Raw genomic sequence first — 23,175 nt, 5'->3', positions numbered from 1 at the left:
TCCCCCTTTCCTTTCATCTGGTTTATTCCCCTTCTCCTCTGGTTTATTCCCCCTCTCCTCTGGTTTATTCCTCCTTTCCTCTCCTCTGGTTTATTCCCCCTCTCCCCTCCCCCTTTCTTCTGGTTTATTCCCCCTGTCCTCTGGTTTATTCCCCCTCTCCTCCCCCTCTCCTCTGGTTTATTCCCCCTCTCCTCTGGTTTATTCCCCCTCTCCTCTGGTTTATTCCCTCTTTCCTCTGGTTTATTCCCCCTCTCCTCTGGTTTATTCCCCCTCTCCTCTGGTTTATTCCCCTTCTCCTTTCCTCTGGTTTATTCCCCCTCTCCTCTGGTTTATTCCCCTTCTCCTTTCCTCTGGTTTATTCCCCTTCTCCTCTCCTCTGGTTTATTCCCCTTATCCTCTCCTCTGGTTTATTCCCCTTCTCCTCTCCTCTGGTTTATTCCCCCTCTCCTCTGGTTTATTCCCCTTCTCCTCTCCTCTGGTTTATTCCCACTCACCTCTGGTTTATTCCCCCTCACCTCTGGTTTATTCCCCCTCTCCTCTGGTTTATTCCCCTTCTCCTCTCCTCTGGTTTATTCCCCCTCACCTCTGGCTTATTCCCCCTCTCCTCTGGTTTATTCCTCATTTCCTTTGGTTTATTCCCCCTTTCCTCTGTCTGGTTAGTCAGCCCTAGTTGAGACAGATGAAGAATGATTAAGTGGCATCTTTTAGTTTCTCCTCTAACACAATGTTTTCTTTACATGCTGACATGTCCCACGTCCCTAACCTGTCCCACGTCCCTAACCTGTCCCACTGACCGCTATTGTTTTGCTTTGTGTTCACACACCGCACAATGATACGGTTTAATATAATACACAGCTGAGGGTTGAATCTCTCTGTTAGAAAGATGTTGATCTGATATTTAACTATACTGGTAGTATTTGACCTATATCAAAATATACATCCTCTGTTTAAGAATTTGCAAATGTGTGTTCATTGTGTGTTTTGTGTGTGTGCGTTTTGTAGCAGCAGTTCAGGGCTGCTCAAAGCATGCTGGGATGCCTGTCACAGCGAATCAGGCGATAGGAAATCACCCAAGTGCACGGAGGAGAGAACTCACCATCCCCCTCTCTTTCTCCATCTATTCTCTCTCTCTCTCTCTCTCTCTCTCTCTCTCTCTCTCTTCTCCTTCTTTTGTACCATCCCCCTCTCTTTCTCCATCTATTCCTCTCTCTCTCTCTCTCTCCTCTCTCTCTTTCTCTCTCTCTCTCTTCTCCTTCTTTTGTACCATCCCTGCCTCTGCTTTCCAGTTTTATGAAATGTCACTTTACGGAGGGGGGGAGAATTTCTTAAGGTCTCTTCCTATGAAAAGTGAACCTATTTATTATATTATGTATAGCAAGCCCTACAGCACACACACACACACACACACACACACACACACACACACACACACACACACACACACACACACACACACACACACACACACACACACACAGTCATTACAGCCTGCCGGTCTTCCTTCCTGAAATAAGAACTCAATTAGTTTGTCCCCTGGAATAGAAGTCCCTGTTTATCTTGTTCTGCCTCATTACTTGAGTATAATCACAACATTTTGCCTGAGTGCTTCAAGTGCTGAATCTTGCAGCTCCTGATTGGAAGGGAGGATAGAGTGAGGGAAGGAGAGAGGGAAACATGGAGGGCGAAGGAACCTGTCTCCTGAGCTCCCTCCTAATAAGTCTATGAGGGCCTGGCACATAACTGGCGATTACAACTCCTTTGGTGCGTGAGGGGTGCATCTCAATAGTCTATAGTGACTTCCTCTTCCCATGTCCATGCCTTCATCTGATCTGAAAATATAAGATAGGTTTAAGGATGGTGGTGAATGCCTTCCACGTATAACCTGTTCACAATCCACTTTGTTTCCACATCAGTGCAGAGAAAGGAAAGGAGACAATTGAGGAAGCCACTTTGACTATTGAGATGCACCCATGGATGATGTGTACTTTGTCCTTTATCCAAATTGGTTTCCTCCTGCCCTCTTCTCTCCCAGGTCTGCTAGATGTACGTCAGCTGCCCTATCTGAACTGCCTGGTGTGTGATCTGCCCGACAACAAGGACCTGGCCTTTAAACTCAAGAGGAAGCAGTTCACCATTGAGGTAGGCCTCTGCCACCACAACAACCCGCTCGAGCGTGTGGTTACGTAATCTAGCAAACAAACAAGTGTCATATCCTGTTATCTTTTCATACGCTTTCTCTCGTACTCTTTCACACACTCTGTCTTTCACACACTCTGTCTTTCACACACTCTGTCTTTCACACACTCTGTCTTTCACACACGCTGTCTTTCACACACGCTGTCTTTCACACACGCTGTCTTTCACACACTGTGTCTTTCACACACGCTGTCTTTCACACACGCTGTCTTTCACACGCTGTCTTTCACACACGCTGTCTTTCACACACGCTGTCTTTCACACACGCTGTCTTTCACACACGCTGTCTTTCAAATATACACATTCAGGCACATACTCATACACACAGAGAAAAAGCACATTATCTCAACAGCCAAATCATATTATAATTTTAATGAAAGTGTTAACTTATTACAGATCTCCATTGAGAACAGAAGTAATGATTTATTTAAAACTTTGTGCATTTAATTTCTTCTGCATTCTTCCTGTCTACAGCATGTTTCACAGTACGTGCTGATGGTTATTTTGAATTGTCTCTGGTGTTAGCCTCGCTTCACTAGTCTCTGTTAAAACCTCTTGAGTGTAGGGGGCAGTATTTTGATGTTTGGATGAAAAACATACCCAAATTAAACTGCCTATTTCTCAGGGTCAGAATCTAGAATATGCATATAATTGTCCGATTAGGATAGAAAACACTCTAAAGTTTTCAAAACTGTCAAAATATGGTCTGTGAGTATAACAGAACTGATATTACAGGTGAAAACCTGAGGTAAATCAAACCAGGAAGTGGCCTCTATTTTGAAAGCTCCATGTTCCATAGCCTGCCTTCGCTCCATTTAAAGGGATATCAACCAGATTCCTTTCCCTATGGCTTCCCCATGGTGTGAACAGTCTTTAGACATAGTTTCAGGCTTTTATTTTGAAAAATGAGCGAGAAAAATCACATTGCGTCATTGCATGGCTGGGTGCCTGCAGCGTTTTGTATGTGCAACAGCTTGGAGTATCCATTTTCTCTCTCTCTCTCGCTCTCGCTCTCTCTCTCGCTCTCAAGAAGCTACATTCCCGGTTGATATATTATCGATTATATATTGTAAACACAACCTGAGGATTGATTATAAAAAACGTTTGACATGTTTCTGCGATCATTACGGATACTATTTTGAATTTTCGTCTGTGATGTTGTGACCGCTCGAGCCTGTTGATTTCTGAACATAACGCACCAACCAAATTGAGGTATTTTGGATATAAAATAATCTTTATGGAACAAAAGGAACATTTATTGTGTAACTGGGAGTCTCGTGAGTGCAAACATCCGAAGATCATCAAAGGTAAGCGATTTATTGCTTTTCTGACTTTCGTGACCAATTTACTTGGCTGCTAGCTATTTGTAATATTTTGTCTTCTGAGAGAGATGTGCTAACATTAACGCTTGGTATGTTTTCGCCGAAAAGCTTTATTGAAATCTGACATGCCAGGTGGATTAACAACAAGCTAAGCTCTGTTTTGCTATATTGCACTTTTGATTTCATGAAAATTAAATAATTTTAGTGCTTTAATTTGAATTTGGCGCTCTGCAATTCAGCGGTGATTGACGAAAATGATCCCGCTAACGGGGTGGGTGCATCAAGAGGTTTGAACTTTCTCCAGCTGTCGGTTGGCAATGAGAAAGGTGAAACTATAGATACACCAGTGTTGTCACCTACTGCCAAGCAACTTCAAAGGTACCAGAGAAGAAACAGCTCATGAACAGGAGATGAGGAAAGACTATTGTGTTCTGGAGTACTTTAGTTACTAAGGACTTTTATCACACCCCTATGACACCTACTTCCTGTTATTGTTGAGTACTTGAGTTACTGTGGGCCTTTATCACGCCCTATGGCACCTACTTCCTGTTATTGTTGAGTACTTTTGTTACTATAGTATGGAATGTGTGGATAGTGCAGTGTATATGCCTGTACATCTGATGAGATAACACCTGCCAGACCCTGGTATAATTAAGTTAAATCTTGGGACTGTCAAGCACTGTGATGGCTCTGTTTCCGCATTGGTACACACCTCCGTCACTAGACTGACCTAGTACAGAATCTGTCATTTTCACTCTCTATTGTAGATATTCAGTGTCCTGACTGAGCTCTCCTGACATTAAAGGTTTGACTATGCAAATTCAACCCTTCCCTGACCCTCTGGCTTCTCTAGCCAGCCCCTCCATTAAGGCGCTCTGTGTCTGTCTCCTCCCTCGCTTTTCTCCCTCCTCAGACCCCGCCAATCCAAGTACTCAAGTGCAGCTGCCCTCCCCTCTTGCCCTTGCCTTTATCCGTCGCGCGCGCACGCACGCGCACACACGCACACACACAGATTCACTCTCCTTCCCTGTAATCCATCTCTGTGGCTCTTCTCTCCAGATGAAGGGCCTCTCCTCTGTCAAACTCATCAGTGTCCCTCATTACTGTATCATTATCTTATTATTAACTTATCATACGCTGGCCTTGTAGTGGTTAATCAGGGAGTTATCGTCTCTGGTAGGAGGAGAGGGGGAGAGGAGGGACTTCCACTCTTTATACTTACCCTTTATCACCCTCTCACCTCCCTCTCACCTCCCTCTCTCCTCCCCTCTCTCCTCCCCTCTCTCCTCCCCTCTCTCCTCCCCTCTCTCCTCCCCTCTCTCTCACCCCCTCTTCCTCCTTTCTCTCCTCCCTTTCCTCCTCTCCTCTTCTCCCTCTGAAAAGCAGTCTCCAGTGTAGATTTATAAGGTCCATAAAAGTCAAGGTGGTTATTCTGAACGGCCTTTTAATTCCCCTCCATAGTGGAGCTGTATGTCTGCTGGGCTCCTCCCTGAGCCTTGGTGGGACTGGGTGATGTTGTACTGCTGCATACTGTCTGTGAGGGACAGGCTTTGTGTGGGGTTGTCTTGGGAATGACAGGCAGCACTCTTAATAAAAGTAAGACATGGAGTAGAAAAGAGAGGGAGAGGAAAGAGGTCAAGTCAAACTGGCTACAACACATGTTGACATAAGCGAGCACACAATATGAAATGCCAATCGAATTCCCTGGTGGTGATCTGTATTGTGTGTGGAGGGAACTTCCTGGTGGTGATCTGTATTGTGTGTGTGGAGGGAACTTCCTGGTGGTGATCTGTATTGTGTGTGGAGGGAATTCCCTGGTGGTGATCTGTATTGTGTGTGGAGGGAACTTCCTGGTGGTGATCTGTATTGTGTGTGGAGGGAATTTCCTGGTGGTGATCTGTATTGTGTGTGGAGGGAATTTCCTGGTGGTGATCTGTATTGTGTGTGTGGAGGGAACTTCCTGGTGGTGATCTGTATTGTGTGTGGAGGGAATTTCCTGGTGGTGATCTGTATTGTGTGTGGAGGGAATTTCCTGGTGGTGATCTGTATTGTGTGTGTGTGTGGAGGAAATTTCCAGAGTATCTCTCATGACGTCACCAGTCGCCCATCAAACCAATCAAACATTTATTTAACCTTTATTTAAATAGGGAAGTCAGTTAAGAACAAATTCTTATTTACAATGACGCTCTACACCGGCCAAACTCGTACGACACTGGGACAATTGTGCGCCGCCCTATGGGACTCCCAATCACAGCCGGTTGTGATACAGCCTGGATCTCACATGCCAATCAGCCGTTGTATCCCATTGTTACGTAATGCTCTGCACTCTCTCAATGCTGTGATTGGTGCTTGGCATTCTGGGTAATGCATGGTGGGGGTGCGGCGGCCATTTCTGCTGAGTCACTGCCTCGCCCCAGGTGTGTGCATGTCTGTGTTTACCTTTGCGTTCCGTCTGCGTGTCTCGGCGTGGCTGTGACCCGTTGGACAACTGTCCCAGAGGGATGTTGATTGGCATGTGAGATAGCAATGAGATTCCCTCCCAGCCCTGTGTGACGTCCCACACCGAGCCAACTAATCACTCCAGGACACGTCCGCCCCGGGCGGCATCTCAGCCTCTTTCTCTACCTCTACCTGCATCTCTGGCTCTCTCTCCCTCTGTCACTCTCCTTCAACTATTCATCTCTCCTTCAACTATTCATCTGTCGATCTCTCTAGTGGTGTCTCTCCTTCTCTACCTTCAACTATTCATCTTTCTGTCTATCTCTAGTGATGTCTCTCCTTCTCCACCTTCAACTATTCATCTTTCTGTCTATCTCTATGGTGTCTCTCCTTCTCTACCTTCAACTATTCATGTCTATCTCTAGTGGTGTCTCTCCTTCTCTACCTTCAGCTATTCATCTGTCTATCTCTAGTGGTGTCTCTCCTTCTTTACCTTCAACTATTCATCTGTCTATCTCTAGTGGTGTCTCTCCTTCTCTACCTGCAACTATTAATCTGTCAATCTCTAGTGGTGTCTCTCCTTCTCTACCTTCAACTATTCATCTGTCGATCTCTCTAGTGGTGTCTCTCCTTCTCCACCTTCAACTATTCATCTGTTTGTTTTTCTAGTGGTGTCTCTCTCATGCTGTCCTCTCTCTCTTTCCTTTCTATTTTTCTCTCGCTCTTAGTTTCTGATGGACAACGATGACAGGTGATTGACAGCTCTAGATCAGACAGGATAGCAACAGCGACACATAACGACCTCACAAAGCAAAGGAGCTCTGAGTAACGTTAGAAACTGCAACTCACGTTTCAACCAGCTTGCACTTCGGGAACGCGGAAATATGGTTTTATGTTCACACAGAGAGATAGAGTACACCACCATGCCAAACAATTATCCCTTTTATACCAAGACAAAATCCTGCAGTCTTTACTATACCATTGTCTTTATATGAGTGGACCTGCTAACCTCTGTGACTGGGCCTATACTTCCTAAACCCTATGTAGATTGGGATAAATTGCATTTCAATTCAGTAAGTTCAGGAAGTAAACTGGATTTTAGTTTACTACCTAAATTGACTGCATTGAAAGGAGTTGACCCCAGCCCTGATGTTTACCCTATAGCTGAACCCTATATAAACTGGAACATAACCCCTAGTCTGGACAGACTGACCTACACTCGTTGTCATGGTGGTTTGACAGGTTCCGTGATAAGGTTGCCGTGGCTAAAATCGTAGTCCTGAAAAGTTCAGGTGTCAGTTGACGGACGGTCATTACCCACAATGCCTTAGGGCAGAATTAACCCATGTCTGAGCAGGTAGATGGCTAGGTGTTAAGACCAGATTAACACACAGTCACAGGGAAAACACACTCACATACACTTGTGGTGTGACACGCAGATACATATTTACACAGTGACACAGACAAAAACAAACACACCTACAAATAGTGTGCATTCTCGGTCATACTTTACTCATACTTGAAACACGCTCACACACTTGTCAGTCATTCAGTTTCACAATGAAGGCTGCTCACCTCACCTGACGAAGCTCTGTAGAATGTGAGTCTCCTTACCCTGCTGTGACCCCTCAGACTGATGGATAACCCCCCCGGTGAGGTACTGTGGTGCCATGGCAGGGTAAGAGGTCAGGGGTCAGCTGTAGTATGAGACTAGGGGATGTATGTCAAATTAGTCCCCTCCTAGAGAGGTGAGACAGGCCGATCCTCTGTGATGTCTGTCTGTCTGTCAGCTAGGTGTGGAGGAGTAATAAATGGTGATGAGAGGAAGCTGAAGATGAGACGGTGGACCCCAGAGGGGTGGGAGAGCAGGCTAATGTCTCATAGCATGTCCTCAAAACGTCTTCAAGACAACACCTTATTGGTCTACCCCCCACAAGAGTACCCCACCAGAGTATGTGAGTGGCGTTTAGCGTTTGGAAATCCAGCTCATGGAGCGGTGCTTGCATACCACTCCGGCACTCCACGTCCTTTCCAACCGCTCCTCACTCACAGGAAACCCAACTGACGCTCCAAATTGGCTCCATTGGTTAATCAGAGTTTAACCAACACCCATCTGTTGTGACGACTTGGACCTACCGTTTAACCAACACCCATCTGTTGTGACGACCTGGACCTACCGTTTAACCAACACCCATCTGTTGTGACGACCTGGACCTACCATTTAACCAACACCCATCTGTTGTGACGACCTGGACCTACCGTTTAACCAACACCCATCTGTTGTGACGACTTGGACCTACCGTTTAACCAACACCCATCTGTTGTGACGACCTGGACCTACCGTTTAACCAACACCCATCTGTTGTGACGACTTGGACCTACCATTTAACCAACACCCATCTGTTGTGACGACCTGGACCTACCGTTTAACCAACACCCATCTGTTGTGACGACTTGGACCTACCATTTAACCAACACCCATCTGTTGTAACGACCTGGACCTACCATTTAACCAACACCCATCTGTTGTGACGACTTGGACCTACCATTTAACCAACATCCATCTGTTGTGACGACTTGGACCTACCATTTAACCAACACCCATCTGGTGTGACGACTTGGACCTACCATTTGGTTTTCAGGTATTGAAACCAAACCATATGATTTGAATGAAAAGTATTTAAATAAACTACAGGAAAAGGTGACTGTAAGAAGCTCTCATCATTTCAAAAAGTTCACATGTCATATTAAACAGCATATAAACACTCTAAATAGGTTACATGTCATATTAAACAGCATATAAACACTCTAAATAGGTTACATGTCATATTAAACAGCATATAAACACTCTAAATAGGTTACATGTCATATTAAACAGCATTTAAACATTCTAAATAGGTTACATGTCATATTAAACAGCATATAAACACTCTAAATAGGTTACATGTCATATTAAACAGCATATAAACACTCTAAATAGGTTACATGTCATATTAAACAGCATTTAAACATTCTAAATAGGTTACATGTCATATTAAACAACATATAAACACTCTAAATAGTTTTTTTTTTAAATATTTTTTTATTTTACCTTTATCTAACTAGGCAAGTCAGTTAAGAACAAATTCTTATTTTCAATGACGGCCTAGGAACAGTGGGTTAACTGCCTGTCCAGGGGCAGAACGACAGATTTGTACCTCGTCAGCTCAGGGATTTGAACTTGCAACCTTCCAGTTACTAGTCCAACACTCTAACCACTAGGCCACCCTGCTACCCCACATGTCATATTAAACAGCATATAAACACCCTAAATAGGTCACATGTCATATTAAACCGATGATCAATGATGGCCTATTGAATAGATAATAAAACAAAAATGATCAAAACTTTTAAGAGATCTGATTTTGTGTTTATAAATACTTTGCTACAATGACACTTAGCTTGCTACCCACCTCCTTCCTTTCTGTTAGCATGTCCATGTAGTAAGTACACATCATGCTTTTTGGATCAGCCTTTTCAGATTCCACAATGATTCTTTAGTTGTGGACACTACATCACCACACTCCCTCTCTTTAGTTGTGGACACTACATCACCACACTCCCTCTCTTTAGTTGTGGACACTACATCACCACACTCCCTCTCTTTAGTTGTGGACACTACATCACCACACTCCCTCTCTTTAGTTGTGGACACTACATCAACACACTCCCTCTCTTTAGTTGTGGACACTACATCACCACACTCCCTCTCTTTAGTTGTGGACACTACATCACCACACTCCCTCTCTTTAGTTGTGGTCACTACATCAACACACTCCCTCTCTTTAGTTGTGGACACTACATCAACACACTCCCTCTCTTGCTCTTGGTCCTCATCTTTGTAAGTCACCTTGTTTTAGCACCTGTGTGTTTTATCAGTTTCTTAATGAAAATATTTAGTGAACTCCATGACAGTAGCTAAAGCAAGGGGCTGTAGCAGCACACACGTAGACATCAAATGCATGCTGGGCCTGGGCATGCCTTGAGGAAGTGAGCACTAATGGCCGACGCTCCAGCCTTTGGGGAAACTCCCTCCACGCTCCAGTCAAATTGGGCACGCTCTGCTCCTTGTTCTGCTCCGCTCACATGCTCTGCCCCCTACCCCTCTACCCCCGCCCCCCTGTATAAGGCTGTGGGTGCCGAGGGAGGAGTGTTAATGGACATATGTGAAGAGCGGAGCTGAGCGATGGGGAAGGAGAAGAGGGGGGTGAGGTGGAAGCAGAGAGGAGCTGTTAAGTGATTTTGAGGTCAGGTCTAATTAAAATGAGGGATCCTCAGAGGCTCTAAACAGAGAGAGGGAGGGAGACTTAGTGAATGTTTGAGTTTGTTTGTATTCCATGTCTGAGTACCCATCTGTGTGTTTCTATGCATGTGTGTTAGGTTATGCATGGTGGTAGTAGTAAAGCTCCCATTGAGGAGAGCTGAGCCTGATAGACTGTAGTGTACAACTGGGTCATTCAATATTGACTCCAATAGACTACACTCAGTATGACATTCACAGTAGAATGTAGTCCTGCCAAGACACAGGAAGTAAATAAAACACCAATTGATGACTCATTTTCATGCAGGTATTCTAAAAATCTGCATAAAAACCATTTGGGCATTTTCCCACGAGGTGTTTCCATCAAATGGACCTACATGTACATTTACATTTAAGTCATTTAGCAGACGCTCTTATCCAGAGCGACTTACAAATTGGTGAATTCACCTTCTGACATCCAGTGGAACAGCCACTTTACAATAGTGCATCTAAATCATTTAAGGGGGGGGGTGAGAAGGATTACTTATCCTATCCTAGGTATTCCTTGAAGAGGTGGGGTTTCAGGTGTCTCCGGAAGGTGGTGATTGACTCCGCTGTCCTGGCGTCGTGAGGGAGTTTGTTCCACCATTGGGGGGCCAGAGCAGCGAACAGTTTTGACTGGGCTGAGCGGGAACTGTACTTCCTCAGTGGTAGGGAGGCGAGCAGGCCAGAGGTGGATGAACGCAGTGCCCTTGTTTGGGTGTAGGGCCTGATCAGAGCCTGGAGGTACTGCGGTGCCGTTCCCCTCACAGCTCCGTAGGCAAGCACCATGGTCTTGTAGCGGATGCGAGCTTCAACTGGAAGCCAGTGGAGAGAGCGGAGGAGCGGGGTGACGTGAGAGAACTTGGGAAGGTTGAACACCAGACGGGCTGCGGCGTTCTGGATGAGTTGTAGGGGTTTAATGGCACAGGCAGGGAGCCCAGCCAACAGCGAGTTGCAGTAATCCAGACGGGAGATGACAAGTGCCTGGATTAGGACCTGCGCCGCTTCCTGTGTGAGGCAGGGTCGTACTCTGCGGATGTTGTAGAGCATGAACCTACAGGAACGGGCCACCGCCATGATGTTAGTTGAGAACGACAGGGTGTTGTCCAGGATCACGCCAAGGTTCTTAGCGCTCTGGGAGGAGGACACAATGGAGTTGTCAACCGTGATGGCGAGATCATGGAACGGGCAGTCCTTCCCCGGGAGGAAGAGCAGCTCCGTCTTGCCGAGGTTCAGCTTCAGGTGGTGATCCGTCATCCACACTGATATGTCTGCCAGACATGCAGAGATGCGATTCGCCACCTGGTCATCAGAAGGGGGAAAGGAGAAGATTAATTGTGTGTCGTCTGCATAGCAATGATAGGAGAGACCATGTGAGGTTATGACAGAGCCAAGTGACTTGGTGTATAGCGAGAATAGGAGAGGGCCTAGAACAGAGCCCTGGGGGACACCAGTGGTGAGAGCGCGTGGCGAGGAGACAGATTCTCGCCACGCCACCTGGTAGGAGCGACCTGTCAGGTAGGACGCAATCCAAGCGTGGGCCGCGCCGGAGATGCCCAACTCGGAGAGGGTGGAGAGGAGGATCTGATTGTTCACAGTATCGAAGGCAGCCGATAGGTCTAGAAGGATGAGAGCAGAGGAGAGAGAGTTAGCTTTAGCAGTGCGGAGCACCTCCGTGATACAGAGAAGAGCAGTCTCAGTTGAATGACTAGTCTTGAAACCTGACTGATTTGGATCAAGAAGGTCATTCTGAGAGAGATAGCGGGAGAGCTGGCCAAGGACGGCACGTTCAAGAGTTTTGGAGAGAAAAGAAAGAAGGGATACTGGTCTGTAGTTGTTGACATCGGAGGGATCGAGTGTAGGTTTTTTCAGAAGGGGTGCAACTCTCGCTCTCTTGAAGACGGAAGGGACGTAGCCAGCGGTCAGGGATGAGTTGATGAGCGAGGTGAGGTAAGGGAGAAGGTCTCCGGAAATGGTCTGGAGAAGAGAGGAGGGGATAGGGTCAAGCGGGCAGGTTGTTGGGCGGCCGGCCGTCACAAGAAGCGAGATTTCATCTGGAGAGAGAGGGGAGAAAGAGGTCAGAGCACAGGGTAGGGCAGTGTGAGCAGAACCAGCGGTGTCGTTTGACTTAGCAAACGAGGATCGGATGTCGTCGACCTTCTTTTCAAAATGGTTGACGAAGTCATCTGCAGAGAGGGAGGAGGATTCAGGAGGGAGGAGAAGGTGGCAAGGAGCTTCCTAGGGTTAGAGGCAGATGCTTGGAATTTAGAGTGGTAGAAAGTGGCTTTAGCAGCAGAGACAGAGGAGGAAAATGTAGAGAGGAGGGAGTGAAAGGATGCCAGGTCCGCAGGGAGGCGAGTTTTCCTCCATTTCCGCTCGGCTGCCCGGAGCCCTGTTCTGTGAGCTCGCAATGAGTCGTCGAGCCACGGAGCGGGAGGGGAGGACCGAGCCGGCCTGGAGGATAGGGGACATAGAGAGTCAAAGGATGCAGAAAGGGAAGAGAGGAGGGTTGAGGAGGCAGAATCAGGAGATAGGTTGGAGAAGGTATGAGCAGAGGGAAGAGATGATAGGATGGAAGAGGAGAGAGTAGCGGGGGAGAGAGAGCGAAGGTTGGGACGGCGCGATACCATCCGAGTAGGGGCAGTGTGGGAAGTGTTGGATGAGAGCGAGAGGGAAAAGGATACAAGGTAGTGGTCGGAGACTTGGAGGGGAGTTGCAATGAGGTTAGTGGAAGAACAGCATCTAGTAAAGATGAGGTCGAGCGTATTGCCTGCCTTGTGAGTAGGGGGAAGGTGAGAGGGTGAGGTCAAAAGAGGAGAGGAGTGGAAAGAAGGAGGCAGAGAGGAATGAGTAAAAGGTAGACGTGGGGAGGTTAAAGTCGCCCAGGACTGTGAGAGGTGAGCCGTCCTCAGGAAAGGAGCTTATCAAGGCATCAAGCTCATTGATGAACTCTCCGAGGGAACCTGGAGGGCGATAAATGATAAGGATGTTAAGCTTGAAAGGGCTGGTAACTGTGACAGCATGGAATTCAAAGGAGGCGATAGACAGATGGGTAAGGGGAGAAAGAGAGAATGACCACTTGGGAGAGATGAGGATCCCGGTGCCACCACCCCGCTGACCAGAAGCTCTCGGGGTGTGCGAGAACACGTGGGCGGACGAAGAGAGAGCAGTAGGAGTAGCAGTGTTATCTGTGGTGATCCATGTTTCCGTCAGTGCCAAGAAGTCGAGGGACTGGAGGGAGGCATAGGCTGAGATGAACTCTGCCTTGTTGGCCGCAGATCGGCAGTTCCAGAGGCTACCGGAGACCTGGAACTCCACGTGGGTCGTGCGCGCTGGGACCACCAGATTAGGGTGGCCGCGGCCACGCGGTGTGGAGCGTTTGTATGGTCTGTGCAGAGAGGAGAGAACAGGGATAGATAGACACATAGTTGACAGGCTACAGAAGAGGCTACCCTAATGCAAAGGAGATTGGAATGACAAGTGGACTACACGTCTCGAATGTTCAGAAAGTTAAGCTTACGTAGCAAGAATCTTATTGACTAAAATGATTGAAATGATACAGTACTGCTGGAGTAGGCTAGCTGGCAGTGGCTGCGTTGTTGACACTACACTAATCACTACACTAATCAAGTCGTTCCGTCAAGTGTAATAGTTTCTACAGTGCTGCTATTCGGGGGCTAGCTGGCTAGCTGGCTAGCTAGCAGTGTTGATTGCGTTACGTTACGTTAAAAGAACAACAGATAAAAGGCTGTGCAGGATGACGTAGTGCACATAAAATGTACTTTATCGCCTACGTTTTCATCTACCGAGTAGCAATCTAAAGTTCAATGCATTTCCATCCATTTTGAACTCTACGGATAGTTTTGTCACAAACTGTTGGGTTAAATAGCAAATGTACCCAATCTGGACTTGGCACAAGCGCTCTAGCCAGCAGATACAGTTTGGGCAGGCTAGTCTACGTGATGAGATTATTCCTGATAATAGAGAGAATATTTGTATTTGTCAATCGGCAGTCAAGCATTGATCATCATGTCACCAGAATAAGACTCTTGATATGTATTGAAAAGTATCAAGATCACAGTGCTCTTTCACCAGCCTGTGAATTTCATCTGTAGCCTAATAAACTGCATGGTTTCCCCAGTCATAATGGGAGAACCACACACACCATATAATCGTGTGACTCCAAGTTTACTTCGATATGATGGTCATTGTATCAATATTTGCTCATAAAGGCGTTACCACCACCATTCCTCGCATAATTAATTTTGCAGACACAAAAAGATCCCACCATGTCGAACGAACAAATTCTCTGTCTGCATTTATAAAATTGTACCGAAACTTCCTGTTTCGATCACAGCTGTCGTGATTTTGATTTTATATATGTGATGATTTTACATAAAATCTATCTAAAACTGCAATACCCTAACATGAAAACACAATGACTCGTCACATTTCCAATACATCTGCCAAAGGAACTATAGCCTGTCTTGGGAGTCACAATCGGATCGGAACGGACTCCTTGAAAAAGAATCCACATAAATAATTCATACTCTTCCTCTACCTCGAAGCACACAGGTCCTGTTGTGTTTTGGGCGAGGTGTGTAGGTGAGTCCGTGGCATGCGGCCGGACCCCTCAGCTGAATACTTACCAATTGGATGTATGTTGTGAATATTCCCCCATCTGCTTTTATGATGCAGTAGGTTGTTATATACAGTATTCTGATAAACAGTGCATTTGAAAAGTATTCAGACCCCTTCCCCTTTTCCACATTTTGTTGCGTTACAGCTTTATTATAAAATTGATTAAATAACAACATATTTCAATATCAATCTCCACACAATACCCCATAATGACAATGCAAAAACAGTTGTTTTTTTACATTTTTGCAAATGTATTAACAATAAAAAACAGATTTTATTTACCTTAGAGAATCTTGTTTTTCATGGTCAGAGTCCTTTAGGTGCCTTTTGGCAAAACACTTTTTGTGGTTCCTACATGATTCCATATGTGTTATTTCATAGTTTTGATGTCTTCACTATTATTCTACAATGTAGAAAATAGATTTAAAAAAAGACTTGAGTAGGTGTCCAAACTTTTGGATGGTACTGTACATCACTTACCGTCTTCCCCCGACAAGGGAACAACAGTATTAGTGTTTGGAGTAGTTGTAATCTAGGCCAGTCAAACTCCAGAAAGAGGATGAGACCGGAATGTTGCCAGACATGCTACCCTACATCCAGACTCCAACACAAAACAACCTTCTCATGAGCAGCAGATATGAAAACAAGATGGTGGGATAATAACCTCGTAAGACGTATGTGCTGCCCTCCTGCCAGACTGTGTAAGGCTGTGCTCTGCCTGAGCTGCCCTGGAAGTGAAGCTGTTGCAGCGGGGAGCAGTGAACCCTTAACAGGGCGCGTATAGCGCTCACCATTCATTACATTACACTGGGCTGGCCCGGCCAGACTCCATTCAGACCAGATTAAACCATCATAGCGATCTTCAACTCGGATTAGGATGAGAGTACAAGTACAACAACCAGGGAGGGGTGGTTGGTTGATTTGGGTGGGGTTGTGTGTGTGTTTGGTGTAGTGATGCTGGGAGACAGGGGACAAGGCTAACTCATAAACACCCCTAAATTAGCATAATGGTAGTGACTAGTAGCTACTGTAGAACCCTGCTGGTGCTTTTAGATTGTGTCTTTGGGATATGGAACGGTTTATTGCTATTTTCTAAGGCTTAAAAAAAATAACACTTTTTTAGTTTTCAAATTTTTCTGCAAGGTCATTAGTGTACAAAAAAGTAAAACATGTTGTTTTAGTTTTCAAATTGGCCCTATGTTGTCAACTCTTCCCTGGGTCATTAGTGTACAAGAGAAAGTAGTGCACTATGTTGTCAACTCTTCCCTGGGTCATTAGTGTACAAGAGAAAGTAGTGAACTATGTTGTCAACTCTTCCCTGGGTCATTAGTGTACAAGAGAAAGTAGTGCACTATGTTGTCAACTCTTCCCTGGGTCATTAGTGTACAAGAGAAAGTAGTGCACTATGTTGTCAACTCTTCCCTGGGTCATTAGTGTACAAGAGAAAGTAGTGAACTATGTTGTCAACTCTTCCCTGGGTCATTAGTGTACAAGAGAAAGTAGTGCACTATGTTGTCAACTCTTCCCTGGGTCATTAGTGTACAAGAGAAAGTAGTGAACTATGTTGTCAACTCTTCCCTGGGTCATTAGTGTACAAGAGAAAGTAACTATGTTGTCAACTCTTCCCTGGGTCATTAGTGTACAAGAGAAAGTAGTGCACTATGTTGTCAACTCTTCCCTGGGTCATTAGTGTACAAGAGAAAGTAGTGCACTATGTTGTCAACTCTTCCCTGGGTCATTAGTGTACAAGAGAAAGTAGTGCACTATGTTGTCAACTCTTCCCTGGGCCATTAGTGTACAAGAGAAAGTAGTGCACTATGTTGTCAACTCTTCCCTGGGTCATTAGTGTACAAGAGAAAGTAGTGCACTATGTTTTCTGTCAATATACCTGTTAAAATAACGGTTCATATGTTTTTTTCTCCAAAGTTTCTCCATTTTCCATAATTATGTTTTCTCAGTTTTATTTTTCCTGGTTTTAGATTTGTTTGGTTTTTCACTTTCAAAATTACAATTGTTCATAGAGAAACAACTAAATGTGATGTTCTGAGTCCATGTGAATGATTACATCACATCTGAAGACCTTAGTTTTCTTCCAGACCTAAAATATAATTAACATTTTTATGGTGTAATACCCCTTTAATCGCACCTCTGGCCCTTTTTAAATGCGCATCTATAGAGTGAGGAATGTGAGTCTAATGTGATGGTTCTGTACTGCTGCTGCTCATTCCATGGCAAAGTTTACTTCCTCATGATCTACTTCTGCCAGGTAAGCCTGCTTTGCAGTTAACATTTAATAGAGACGGTTTTGGGGGAAGTATTTCTGTCAAACAACAAGATGGTCGTCACATCAACAGGCTACACACGGAGTGATGGACAAGCACGCGCACCACCCAGACAGACGGGCAAGTTTTCTGGAAATTGATTGGCAAATATTGTTAGGTTTAGTGGCTAACCAGGGGTGGATAATGTCATTGTTGCGTTGATAAGATAGTAGCTGGGAGCTTTTATTTATGACAATTTGAAGTGGAACATGTGAAAATTGCATGTACTTTGAGAATTGTTTGATGAACTACTCATATGTGGGCCACCTGTTTCGGTCCCCTGGTCTATGGTGGGCTGTTACGTCTCTTAGGGTCCCCTGGTCTATGGTCTGCTGGGTAACGTGTGCTGTTACGTCTCTTAGGGTCCCCTGGTCTATGGTCTGCTGGGTAACGTGGGCTGTTACGTCTCTTAGGGTCCCCTGGTCTATGGTCTGCTGGGTAACGTGGGCTGTTACGTCTCTTAGGGTCCCCTGGTCTATGGTCTGCTGGTTAACGTGGGCTGTTACGCCTCTTAGGGTCCCCTGGTCTATGGTCTGCTGGGTAACGTGGGCTGTTACGTCTCTTAGGGTCCCCTGGTCTATGGTCTGCTGGGTAACGTGGGCTGTTACGTCTCTTAGGGTCCCCTGGTCTATGGTCTGCTGGGTAACGTGGGCTGTTATGTCTCTTAGGGTCCCCTGGTCTATGGTCTGCTGGGTAACGTGGGCTGTTACGTCTCTTAGGGTCCCCTGGTCTATGGTCTGCTGGGTAACGTGGGCTGTTACGTCTCTTAGGGTCCCCTGGTCTATGGTCTGCTGGGTAACGTGGGCTGTTACGTCTCTTAGGGTCCCCTGGTCTATGGTCTGCTGGGTAACGTGGGCTGTTACGTCTCTTAGGGTCCCCTGGTCTATGGTCTGCTGGGTAACGTGGGCTGTTACGTCTCTTAGGGTCCCCTGGTCTATGGTCTGCTGGGTAACGTGGGCTGTTACGTCTCTTAGGGTCCCCTGGTCTATGGTCTGCTGGGTAACGTGGGCTGTTATGTCTCTTAGGGTCCCCTGGTCTATGGTCTGCTGGGTAACGTGGGCTGTTACGTCTCTTAGGGTCCCCTGGTCTATGGTCTGCTGGGTAACGTGGGCTGTTACGTCTCTTAGGGTCCCCTGGTCTATGGTCTGCTGGGTAACGTGGGCTGTTACGTCTCTTAGGGTTCCCTGGTCTATGGTCTGCTGGGTAACGTGGGCTGTTACGTCTCTTAGGGTCCCCTGGTCTATGGTCTGCTGGGTAACGTGGGCTGTTACGTCTCTTAGGGTCCCCTGGTCTATGGTCTGCTGGGTAACGTGGGCTGTTACGTCTCTTAGGGTCCCCTGGTCTATGGTCTGCTGGGTAACGTGGGCTGTTACGTCTCTTAGGGTCCCCTGGTCTATGGTCTGCTGGGTAACGTGGGCTGTTACGTCTCTTAGGGTCCCCTGGTCTATGGTCTGCTGGGTAACGTGGGCTGTTACGTCTCTTAGGGTCCCCTGGTCTATGGTCTGCTGGGTAACGTGGGCTGTTACGTCTCTTAGGGTCCCTGGTCTATGGTCTGCTGGGTAACGTGGGCTGTTACGTCTCTTAGGGTCCCCTGGTCTATGGTCTGCTGGGTAACGTGGGCTGTTACGTCTCTTAGGGTCCCCTGGTCTATGGTCTGCTGGGTAACGTGGGCTGTTACGTCTCTTAGGGTTCCCTGGTCTATGGTCTGCTGGGTAACGTGGGCTGTTACGTCTCTTAGGGTTCCCTGGTCTATGGTCTGCTGGGTAACGTGGGCTGTTACGTCTCTTAGGGTCCCCTGGTCTATGGTCTGCTGGGTAACGTGGGCCGTCTCTTAGGGTCCCCTGGTCTATGGTCTGCTGGGTAACGTGGGCTGTTGGGCTGTTACGTCTCTTAGGGTCCCTGGTCTATGGTCTGCTGGGTAACGTGGGCTGTTACGTCTCTTAGGGTCCCCTGGTCTATGGTCTGCTGGGTAACGTGGGCTGTTACGTCTCTCTTAGGGTCCCCTGGTCTATGGTCTGCTGGGTAACGTGGGCTGTTACGTCTCTTAGGGTCCCCTGGTCTATGGTCTGCTGGGTAACGTGGGCTGTTACGTCTCTTAGGGTCCCCTGGTCTATGGTCTGCTGGGTAACGTGGGCTGTTACGTCTCTTAGGGTCCCCTGGTCTATGGTCTGCTGGGTAACGTGGGCTGTTACGTCTCTTAGGGTAACAGGACTTCTAATGCAGAATATGAACAAACCAATGAATCCATCTATTACAACTGGAGTAAGTTACGGTGTCTGTGTTTTTAACTTGTGCCTATTTAACACGTTAGCGGAGAGAATGGAACTTGCCAAAAAGGTGCCCCCCCGCCCTCCACCCCTGTGCCCGCCCCCCTAAGAGGAAAGGAGAAATTGTCATCGTGGGCACAAACGGCCGAAGTCGGAGCGGTTCAAAGGTGGAATGTTGATCTGGAGCAGGAGAGTCAAAGCCCAGGAACGCTCTCCGCTTCTGCCCTAGAAATAACTTTCCCACACTCTCACTGCTCCATGTCCTGGGGGGGTCAGGTGTGTGTGTGTGTGTGTGTGTGTGTGTGTGTGTGTGTGTGTGTGTGTGTGTGTGTGTGTGTGTGTGTGTGTGTGTGTGTGTGTGTGTGTGTGTGTGTGTGTGTGAATACAGAGGTTTCTGTTTAGTTTGGTCGTATTCAGCCGGCCGGCAAAAATGTGGCTAAAATAAGGTCTAGTTTGGAAACTTCATAACAGAGCTTTGAGCCTGCTTTGTCTTTAGCTGACTGAAGGATTGGAGGGCAGCGTGACCCATCTCCTCAGCCAAAGGAGAGCTGGCAGACACTACACTACTTTTACAATTCTAAAATTGCTGAGCCTCTCACATTAAACGACCGTCTTTCCTGTAGTTTTTTTGTCTTGCCAACATAGTGGTGGGCACACTAAATGATGTGGCACGGATGTGGCACACACTACAAGATTCTTCACTTGTGTCACACACTACAAGATTCTTCACTTGAGCCTCAAGATTCTTCAAAGCAGCCTCATAAACGATTTCAGTCAGACATTCACGCTTGCCATAAAGAGTTGAAAAATCTAGCCAATACATTTTGAATTGAATAACATTGCGTGTAAAGAGCTTGTCAGAGCTGTAGCGATTTGACACTATGGCAAGTACAAACCTATTCTAGTAGTAGTCATCGCTCCTGCTCGAGAGTACACATTCTGGGTGATGCGATACTCACTGGCTTCTTCTCTGGCAAGCTCTCATTGGCTATTGCTGATCACCGTTATCAAAACTTGCCGTGACACATCTCACACTACTGGAGCATTGCGGGTTTTGTGGCGACAAAATCAATGGTTTGAAATGATTGGGACGTCTGGGAGTGCTTAAAGACGGGATCGGTACCCCTCAGATTGAGTCTCTGTCCCGCTAACATTAAATGAGCGTCGGTGACTGCCGCGGACCCCATTGTCGGCAACGACTTAGGGATGTTGTCTCTAATCTGAAAAACATGTCTGGGACCGCTACATCAAGGCCCAAATCGTGTTGTGAACACCAGGTTTAACTCGCACACAAAAATAATAAATACTAGAGTAAAACTTTACCCCAGGAAATGTTGATAGCTACTATACACACAGTTATTATTATACTTCAATATAAACATGTATAGTTTCAATGAGACAGATTGCATTCCATCCTGTATTGTATTGCATCATCAATACCTCAGTACTATCGCTATCCAATGAGGCCCAGTCAATAACACAATGTGCTGGCCCCATTGGCTAAAGAAACCCAGCTGGTCCATTGTTTCATTGTCTTCCAGAAAGAGAAGTGAAAGAGACCACAGAGACATTGCTGTCTGCTTAATCATGACACTCTCTTAACCCCGACCAGGCTCAATACGCTTGGCTGTAGGTCTATTTAGAAAGAACGTCTCTTAACATCTTAAAGATGAGTTGGCTGTAGAAAACAGTGCTCATTGACTGTGATTGAACAGGCAGACAGACTGTTGACCAGAACGTGTTAGTGGCTGTGAATTTTATGGCACTCTGTCTCCCCATCTCCGAGGTCACAGGTGGCCATTGAAAGGGCCAGAGCAGATGATGGGGGACAGTTAGGACACCACTAGATGAGCCCTGAATGGACTTTAATTACAGACACTATATTATTCAGATAGAATGAGACAGCCCCCTAAACTTCAAAAGGAGAGGGGGGGGTTGCAGAGTGGTGCAGTGATCTCCAATGTGTGTCCCTTAGACAAACTATCCTTTTGTCCCACATGAGAGTGAGTGATGATGAGTGACAGGATGTTAGTCCTGGGCCGAGGGGAGGACAGTGTGCTGGAGTAGAGGACTGGAGCTTCACACACATGAACATCACAACCAGGTCAGTAGAGGACTGGAGCTTCACACACATGAACAGCACAACCAGTTCAGTAGAGGACTGGAGCTTCACACACATGAACAGCACAACCAGGTCAGTAGAGGACTGGAGCGTCACACACATGAACATCACAACCAGGTCAGTAGAGGACTGGAGCGTCACACACATGAACAGCACAACCAGGTCAGTAGAGGACTGGAGCGTCACACACATGAACAGCACAACCAGTTCAGTAGAGGACTGGAGCGTCACACACATGAACAGCACAACCAGGTCAGTAGAGGACTGGAGCATCACACACATGAACAGCACAACCAGGTCAGTAGAGGACTGGAGCGTCACACACATGAACAGCACAACCAGGTCAGTAGAGGACTGGAGCTTCACACACATGAACATCACAACCAGGTCAGTAGAGGACTGGAGCTTCACACACATGAACATCACAACCAGTTCAGTAGAGGACTGGAGCTTCACACACATGAACAGCACAACCAGTTCAGTAGAGGACTGGAGCGTCACACACATGAACATCACAACCAGGTCAGTAGAGGACTGGAGCTTCACACACATGAACAGCACAACCAGTTCAGTAGAGGACTGGAGCGTCACACACATGAACAGCACAACCAGGTCAGTAGAGGACTGGAGCGTCACACACATGAACAGCACAACCAGGTCAGTAGAGGACTGGAGCTTCACACACATGAACAGCACAACCAGTTCAGTAGAGGACTGGAGCGTCACACACATGAACATCACAACCAGTTCAGTAGAGGACTGGAGCTTCACACACATGAACAGCACAACCAGTTCAGTAGAGGACTGGAGCGTCACACACATGAACAGCACAACCAGTTCAGTAGAGGATTGGAGCTTCACACAAATGAACAGCACAACCAGGTCAGTAGAGGACTGGAGCTTCACACACATGAACAGCACAACCAGTTCAGTAGAGGACTGGAGCTTCACACACATGAACATCACAACCAGTTCAGTAGAGGACTGGAGCGTCACACACATGAACATCACAACCAGGTCAGTAGAGGACTGTGTATTTCCTGGCGTAGTTTTATGATTCCTCTATAGAATCATTCATAATGATGTCATTTAGGAATCAGGGAAAGGACCATCTGTCGTATATCTCGGCTGTGTGACGACATATTATGACCTGATTGTCAGACTAGAGTATTGTTATGATAGCCTGAAATCCAGAACCTGTTTTGTGACTACATTCCACTCCTTGTACTCTGTGAGGAATGATGGCTAAACAGACTGGTACCCAAGCTGTTATGAGGCCGTGGCTCTAAAATGTAAAACATGCAGTTGTTCCTCCTCTGTTGTATTGTTTGAGTGGAGGTGGATGGCACCTTGAGGCGCACGGTGTCCCCGGTGCGCAGGCATAGCCCGGTGCGTTACAGCGCAGCGCCTCGTATCGGCCGGGCTAGGTTGGGCATCGAGCCAGGTGCCATGAAGCCGGCTCAGCGCATCTGGTCTCCAGTGCGTCTCCTCGGGCCGGGGTACATGGGCACCAGCCTTACGCATGGTGTCCCCGGTTCGCCAGCAC

The 23,175-nt window shown here is 46.7% G+C and overlaps 1 protein-coding gene across 2 annotated transcripts in view; it reads left to right on the top strand.

Annotated features, from left to right (window-relative positions):
- The window catches only part of elp4 (elongator acetyltransferase complex subunit 4), a 211,413-nt gene that overhangs the window by 43,917 nt on the left and 144,321 nt on the right, over window positions 1-23,175 (top strand). For both annotated transcript variants that reach the window (XM_064988254.1, XM_064988244.1), the window contains exon 9: window positions 2,033-2,139. In XM_064988254.1, the coding sequence (XP_064844326.1) occupies window positions 2,033-2,139 (107 nt within the window). The remainder of the gene's footprint in view (window positions 1-2,032; window positions 2,140-23,175) is intronic.

Source organism: Oncorhynchus masou, chromosome 2 (genome assembly GCF_036934945.1).
Source record: "Oncorhynchus masou masou isolate Uvic2021 chromosome 2, UVic_Omas_1.1, whole genome shotgun sequence".
In the NCBI taxonomy this organism is placed as follows: domain Eukaryota; kingdom Metazoa; phylum Chordata; class Actinopteri; order Salmoniformes; family Salmonidae; genus Oncorhynchus; species Oncorhynchus masou.
The sequence above is the reverse complement of the archived record's forward strand: the minus strand, read 5'-3'. Positions and strand labels throughout refer to the sequence as shown.